Source organism: Ictidomys tridecemlineatus, chromosome 10, assembly GCF_052094955.1.
Source record: "Ictidomys tridecemlineatus isolate mIctTri1 chromosome 10, mIctTri1.hap1, whole genome shotgun sequence".
In the NCBI taxonomy this organism is placed as follows: Eukaryota; Metazoa; Chordata; class Mammalia; order Rodentia; family Sciuridae; genus Ictidomys; species Ictidomys tridecemlineatus.
Genome location: NC_135486.1, coordinates 137,715,879 through 137,723,576, shown reverse-complemented (window position 1 = coordinate 137,723,576; position 7,698 = coordinate 137,715,879). Strand labels below are relative to the sequence as shown.

The 7,698-nt window shown below is 45.7% G+C and overlaps 1 protein-coding gene across 2 annotated transcripts in view; it reads right to left on the bottom strand.

Moving 5' to 3' along the window:
• Positions 1-16: 16 nt before the first annotated feature.
• Positions 17-7,698, bottom strand: part of Pdpk1 (3-phosphoinositide dependent protein kinase 1) — a 71,234-nt gene continuing 63,552 nt past the window's right edge. Inside the window, exons 12-14 of one of the 2 annotated variants that reach the window (XM_078024485.1) lie at positions 6,711-6,768; positions 5,807-5,959; positions 17-5,449 (exon numbers count right to left, since the gene is read on the bottom strand). In XM_078024485.1, the coding sequence (XP_077880611.1) occupies positions 5,333-5,449; positions 5,807-5,959; positions 6,711-6,768 (328 nt within the window). In that variant the 3' untranslated portion in view covers positions 17-5,332. Of the gene's footprint in view, positions 5,450-5,806; positions 5,960-6,710; positions 6,769-7,698 lie in introns of those variants that run through there. The other variant, XM_078024488.1, reaches the window with a different exon arrangement.

The following is a 7,698-nucleotide window of genomic DNA, read 5'->3' as shown; positions in this document are numbered from 1 at the left end:
CAGGCTCGCAAAAGGGTGCACTCTACATGCTTTTATTTCAAGACTACGGAGCATACGAGGGAAATTCATCATCCGAACTATATCTAAAGCACAGATATTTGAAAAAAGAATAAACAGATTCATTAAATTATGATATGATTAAACCATGACCAAATAGAAAATTTATATAATAAAGCCAGAAAAAAAGTTGTAAAATATAATAGTTTACAATAATTATTCACATTCAAGGCTGTACATCAATACATACAACAACGTGGCCCCGAACATGAATTCAATCCAAATAATTCATATATTAGAATTTAAATAACACAGAATGAACTAGAGGCCGACAATAGCCAGCAAATAACCTTATATAAGAATAAAAATACAAAAGTGTATATCCTAGTATCATTGCATTATTTGTTTCCATAAGGTTTTTTTTTTTTTTTAATTTTTGCTTTGCCTGTACATCACAGTTACTGCTACAGACCAGGTAGAGGACATTACACACGGTGCAACTGACTGCCACCAACCTGAAGGACAGCAACATACTATCCATTCAACTTATGGTATGTGGTTGGAACTACTGCTGCAGCTCCAAACACTGCAGCAGTTAAATTTGTCAACATCCAATCAAACTATGGTCAAAAGAGAGGCTTTCAGCCAGATGTTAGACTATAGTGGGCTACAAGGGTTTAAAAAAAAAATTTTTTTTTTTTTTTTTTGCCTTTTGTAAAAAGTTCTCTATACAGTTTGGTGTTTCTTCACATTGAAGAAAAGAATTACAGGGAAAAATCAGGTATTCACACTGGCTCATTCATTTACCTGCCATGGCCATCTCTGCAACAAATAAAAATGCTCTTTGCTGGAAAACAGTTTCCTTCCCAGAACGGTTCTCCACAGGCAGCCTAATTTACAACCTTGCAGTTTTGGGCTAGAAGCCAATGCCTCTCAGAGGCTCTGAAAATGGCTACAGCCCTGATTCAGGGGTTCTTGCCATACACTCTGCCCAAGAAGAAAGAGTCACACCCACTTGAGTCACCATCAGTTCATGCTGGGTTTTCAGTGAAACAAAATGGAAAAAAGCAAAAAAACATCTGTCAGGACACAGTACCTTCACCATATTCTCACAGAAGTGGTGGCCTCTCAAGTCACAGCAGTGAGCACCCTGGGTCTGTAATTCAGCCAGAGGAGGAACTGTGGTGCACCAGAGGTGGGCAGGAGACCCAATTCTGTACAATTCAGCCCTGAGCTCTGGTAGTCAAGTGGCACTGAGCATTGTGGTCAGAAAACCCTCTTGTACATGTTTCTCCTCGAATCAATGGAACTCAGTAAATATGGAGAAATAAAAACACAAACAAATTTGAATGGTCTGGACTTGAAGACCACTGGGCAACCTGCAGCACTGTGGGCAGGGAGAACACCTCACATTCATGCCACCTCAGATCCACATTCCACAACGAAAGGCCTAGACATTGTGTTGTCCTGAACTGCTAAGAACTTCTGTTGAGGGGTGGAGGGACACAAAAATGCACTCTTGTAAAACACAATCATCTATACGGTTTCTTTTACAAATAGAGCCTTGCTCTGCTAGTGATCCCAAATGGTGTAATCTATAAACTTAAGTACAAATCACCCACTAAGCACGTGGCAAGGTCAGTTCAACTTTTTTTTTTTTTTTAATCTCTGCTGACTATGCAGAAGCAGATTCAGTACCATTGTGGACACAAAGTAAAAGATTTCTTAAAACATCACCAAGCACTTGGAAGCCATAGCAGCAGGAATGGAAGAGAACTAACATGCAAGCATGACCAGATTATTGCAATGAAAATAAGGAAATTAGCTCCTGGAAAAATCTGTCTCAAATGGATAAGCAGGAATGACATCATTTTAGCATTAACAAAAGAAAAGAGAGCAGTCATATTCATCATTCTTTGGAACACACAGCTTAGCAAAAACTGATTTGCTCAGAATCTGTAGAACACCAGGAAGGAGGATGTTACTGAAACTCTGAGCATCTGAGCAACAAGACCAAGAGGGAGGAATATCGGAGTGAAATGACCAAACTCTTTAACCCTAAAATACCATTTGCTGGTATCTAAGGGGAAAAGATCAGAGTCAAATATAAAAAGATTTATAAGGACATTCATCACAGCATTATTTAAACAGTGAAAAACCAGAAACCACCTAAGTCTTTTACAATAGGGAAATAGATAAATCTATCATAAAAATTTATGACCATTAGACTCTACAATCATTAAAACATGCTTTTGAAGAACTGCTCATGACATGGAAAAGTACTTCAGATAAAATATCAAATGAAAAAGATGGATACAAAATAATGTACACTGTATGTTCCCAATTTAGTTTGAAAAGCAAATCAATGGAAGAGGGGACAGAATCTAGATCAAAATGCTCACAGTGGACTCTGGGTGGAGAGCCTAGTTGATTTTTTTCAGAAAGAAACTACTACTTTTAAGAAAGCACAGAATCACCTGGAGCTCTCTGGCTGGTGTGTGTGGATGTATGCCACGGGGCTGAGTCCTTCCAGCATGAACCACAAATACCAGAGCAGACTGAGAGCACTGGAGCAAGTGAAGTCCCTATTTGTTTTGGACTGACAACATAAGCCAACTTTCTTAAAGCAAATTTCTAACAAGCCTCTAGGAAGTTAAGGTTGAGAATGGTAGACACACCACAGTGCCACTCCCTAGGGTAGAGAGGCTTAAGCTCTACACAGGGATGCCTGCTGCCCTGGCTGGCACCAGAGGAAAAAGGGTGCAAACAACCTATCTATACCTAGCTCCTTCTGCATCCCCAGGGAAGGCAGAGGGCACAGTGGGCTATCTGAGCCATGGCCATCAGTCTGCTACCATCTGGGCTGGGAGAAGCCATAGAAAGGCATTTACATTTGTCCTTACTGGTCCTTAGTGGGACCCATGGCTCCTGGATCTATTAAACAGGAGGGCACTACTTTCTCACCTGGGCTAGTCCCAACTTGTGTCTCCACAAATGCATGTCTACATGTACCCTGAAACCCACAGTACCTGCATGCTAGGTGACAGCTTGAGGGTGACTGGAAAAGCTAGGCTAACATAAGTCAGGGCTAAAGAAGAATGTGCTCGGCCCTTAAACAAAAAAGCAGCAAGGAAAAAAAAGGGACAGCAAGTGAGGACCAAGGGGAACAGGGAACGGTATGGCATTTGTCTTGGCCCTCAGCCATGTGGTGGAGGAGGTTGGGATGGTGTTTATTGGTGAAGCCCAGGAGGTAGTGGTGCTCTCCAGAGGGCGCAGATAAAAGAAGACTTCTAGTCTACTTCTTTATTCTAATTGGCCAGGTTCTCTTATTCAGCCGAGTCTTAGCCCTACTTGTTCCGCTGTACCAGATTGCCCCAAGAGACTCCCTTCTCTGCATGTGTGTGCACAGGCAGGAGAGTCAGGGAGCTACCCCTGCAGACACAGGACATTGTGAAGAGGTCAAAATAGCAACAAGGGGAGTGAGTCTGTACAGGATTTCAAGAAAAAAAACAGCCAAGTGAGACTCACCTAACACAAGCAAGCCTTCTAAAGGCTGAGAGGAGACCTGGTCTGTTCCCTGCTCTCTGAGGATCCCCAAGGATAGGTGAGAATCTGACACATGCTCGCTCACACACAGCTCTCACAGAAATGACTGTCAAAGCCTGGGGAATACCTCTGTGTTCCAGTCTAGCACTAGTGCAGCCCCACATCTGCACTTCCTCTCAGTTTAAAAAGAACCACTCTTATCATTAAAACAGTTTGGGAAAGAAAACTTTCTTCTCAGTTTGGACTGGCCTGGCATACCAGGTGATAGGTGTAAGGAGTATATTTTCTGTGGGCCTTTTGCTGGTGCCTTTATGAAGGTCTACAGAAATGGCAAAGTTGTTCCTACCTTGGGGACATGGGAGTCAGATGGTGTCTGTGAGCAGACTGCAAAGGCAGATGCCTGCTCTTCTTCCCCAGGGACTGAAAGCCACCCTTCAGGGACAATCAAGGCAAGGACAGGCACATTTGAGACCTTTTGGAGCACTCTGCCTGGAAGCAGCAAAGCAAAGCAAGGGACTGGTACATTCTGGTCTCTAACACAAAGCAAAGCACTGCTATGGAAGCGAAAAAGGAAAGTCGCCCTAAAACTGGCAGAAGACACCAGATCAAACAGACTCAGGCTTCAGTGGGCTATTCTAATGTCCCAGGCAACAGTAAATAACACTTTTTTCTAAACAAACTCCACCCTCATTGGCCAAGTGACCAGGCAGTGCGGGAAGAAGGCTTTTAGATTTCCAACACAGAAATGTAAAAACTGAGCTCCCTTTGAGAAGTGTTGAGCCACAACATGAACAAGGGCACGTAAGGCTGGGCAGGAGACTGAAGCACCCTGGAACTGCTGACACTAGGATTCTCTCAAGCCTGACCTTACTAGTAGCCTGTACATTTAAAACTTTCCAGAGATTCTCAGGAAGGCCTGAGGATTCTGTGGTACCTCCTGACCTTGCCAAGTACAGGACAGGTTTCTGTGTATCTGGCAAAAACTCAGCTGGGTGCTAACCTGGTTTCTATCTGACAATGCCCCTCCCAAGCATGTGCTTGGCTTGGCATCCAGCCCCACTGAAGGACACTGCTAGGAGGTGGGACTTGGGAGCTGAGACCCAGGAGGGCTCCTTGTAACTGCAGCAGCCTGCTCTGAATGTCATCTCCACAGTCTTGCCTACTCTTCACCTCTCAATCTGCCTGCCAGACAGTAGGAACCACAGAAATCCTGTCACCAGAGCCACAACAGGAGACACAAAGGGCCAGGCCACACCTCCAGGGCCATGCATGAGGAACATAAGGTAGGGAGCACACTCACAAAGCTAAGAACCCTGTCTGTAGTACACGCAGTACGGTGCACAGAGGTTCCCTGGTGAAGGGCTCTGTGACAGTGGGGGTGGGCAGAAAGAGCCAGTCCCTGGGCCACAGTAGGAGTGGTGCGTGGCAGGCACATGGTTCTGATGGATGCTAGAAGGGGCTGGTGACACCAAGTCTAGCCACTGGTCTGGGCAGGAGCTGGGCTGCCGTGCAAGGGGCTGGGTCTTCACGGCCCCAAGAGCACATGGAAGCCTCCACAAAGCACAGAGAGCAAGCAAAGCGACCCTGAATTCCTGTTTGTTACTGGTTTTGTTCTTTGTATGGTTGGGTATTTTTTTTCTTTTCTTTTAAATAAAAAAGCTGGAAGGTTTCCGCTGTCCGCATTCTCCTTGAGATGGCTGGCAGGTGGTCTGGAAGTGTCCCGGGTGGCGGCCGAGCCGCGCTGGGGCAGGTATCCTGGCAGCGAAGGGCAGCTCGGCCGCAGGCTACGTCACTGCACAGCAGCATCTGGGTGGCTCTGGTATCGCTGCCTCCAAACCTCCTGGATCTTTCTGCACCACTTGTGAGCATTCCCACTTGGATCCATCAGGTAATATGTCCTGTTAGGCTGCAAAGACAGAGTATACCTGATGTTCTCCAGGGAGTCCCACCCAGCCTCCATCCCGTCCTGTGTCCTGCTGCTAGTGCTACAAGTGCCTTGGAGAAGCCTGTGAGCACAGGAGGCTTCTTCTTTCCACACATGCAGAAATTAAATATGCAGGCAAGTGACCACCCCAAGTTGAAAAAAAAAGCCCTGGGTGTCTCCCAGCCCAATTCAGGGCTGAGCAGCTAATGCAGATTCTCAGGGAGATGGGAGAGTGCCATGGTCCCAGCTGCTCCCTTGACCAAAACGAGGGATGCTGTCAGCAGAAGCACTGAGGTCTATGACAATACTGACAGTAAGAGTTCTTAGGAACAGACTCACCGTGTGAACAAAGAAAGTTTTAAAATTCTTGGCTTCTGGTCGGAGTTCTTGTGACCATGGAATTTCACCTTTTAGAACTTTGTTGACAGGATCAACATAATATAGATGTGGCCCTTCTGTAAGCAGCAGCTGTCGTCGTCGTGCAAATAAACCCTGATACAAACAAACAAACAACCCTATCATCAAGATTCACAGGTGAGTGTGGACAACATGCACAGCTACCTCAGAGGGAACTCACCTAGAGTAGCTCAGTGCACAGGGATCATGCCAGCTACCTCTCCACTGAGCTAGGACACCTTGTACCCCACCTAGATCCTGCTGCTAAGCTCACACAGATGGGCCATTGACCACCGCCCCACTGTCCCCTGGCCTGTCTAAGTCACAGAAGCCCACTCTGGGCAGGCCAGGTCAAACACAGCCCACCTGCATGGAGAATTTCACTGGGTGGAAGCTGCACAGGTAGGAAGGGCAGTTAAGAGTCATGCTTAGAATGGTTGAAGAGTCTGGTATTTTCTGACACAATCTGCTTAATCCATAAAACATAATATAATACTAATGAAATATTAGACCACCTGCTAGGGTACTAGACATGGACTCCACAGGACAGACACCTTGAAATGGGAAGCCAGATTCCAGAGCCAGAGCTGAAGCTGGCTTTCCACCTGCCCCTTGCTGACTCCTTGTGGGAGTTCCAACTTTTTGGAACTCAGTGGGGTTCCAACTGTTTCCCTGAGGGCTTAAATCTTCCTGGACTATTAAATCTAGATATTTCTTTATAGAGTGCCAGGATGAAGAACACTATGTCAACACATCATGGCAGGAGCCCAAGAAAGGAGAGCTAAGCCAAGCTAGCAGTGGGAGGAAGTCACCTATGAAAACAAAAATCAGCAGGAGTCTGACTCACCTTTCGCTTATCCACTGGACCCATTTTTAGTATTAGATTATTTTCTACAAATTGGTGCCTATTAAAAAAAAAAAGAAGAAGAAGAAGAAAACAAGAATAAGACACTCACAGAAACTCCCCAGTCTCCTTCTTTCAGACAAACCCCACAGGACCTCTGGGATTCTGCACTACCAAGACTGTCACCTGCAGATCCAGCCAGGCTTCAGATACAGGAGACAACTCCTAATGCGACACATGGGACATTTCACCTATGTCTGGACCAAAGTCTCCTAGTCACTTCTTGGCTGGGGTATCTATGCAGCAGAGAACAGGTAGAGGGGATGGTACCCTGAACCCAGAGGCAACACATAGCAAATGCAGGAGGCCCTGGGTTCAATCCCTAGTGCACATGTGTACCCACCCCCCAACACAAACCTATGGTGAGAGAAGAGGTAAATAATCCATTCAGGATTAATCCCATGCTAGGATTCCCCAGTTCAGGGTGTACAATCTAGAGTGCTTTAAGATCACAAATTCTTGAAAGACCCAACTTGGACCTGGTTTAAGAATGTCTTGACATAAGCACAGACATGGTGTGTCCTTGGACTAGAGAGTGGGACATCTGGCTTCTGAGTGGGAACCTACTTTTTGGTAGCAATGAAAGAATGAATTAAAAATGAGTGATGTTGGGGCTCAGGCTATTTAGCTCAGTGGTAGAGCCTGTGTCTAGCACATCTGAGGCCCCAAGTTTGAACCTGAACACCACGTAAAAATAAATAAAGGTACTGTGCCCATCTACAACTGAAAATTTTAAAAAGAGTGATGCTGAGAAAGGCAAAGAGTTTTGTTCACAAGTATGCCCCCGTGCCACCCACGGAAAAGGGAGGCAAGCACACGACTGGGCCAAATCTCCATGGACTGTTTGGGCAGAAGACAGGTCAGGCTGCTGGATTCTCTCACACACATGCCAACAAGAACAAAGGCAGCACCTAGGGAGAGGATACACTGA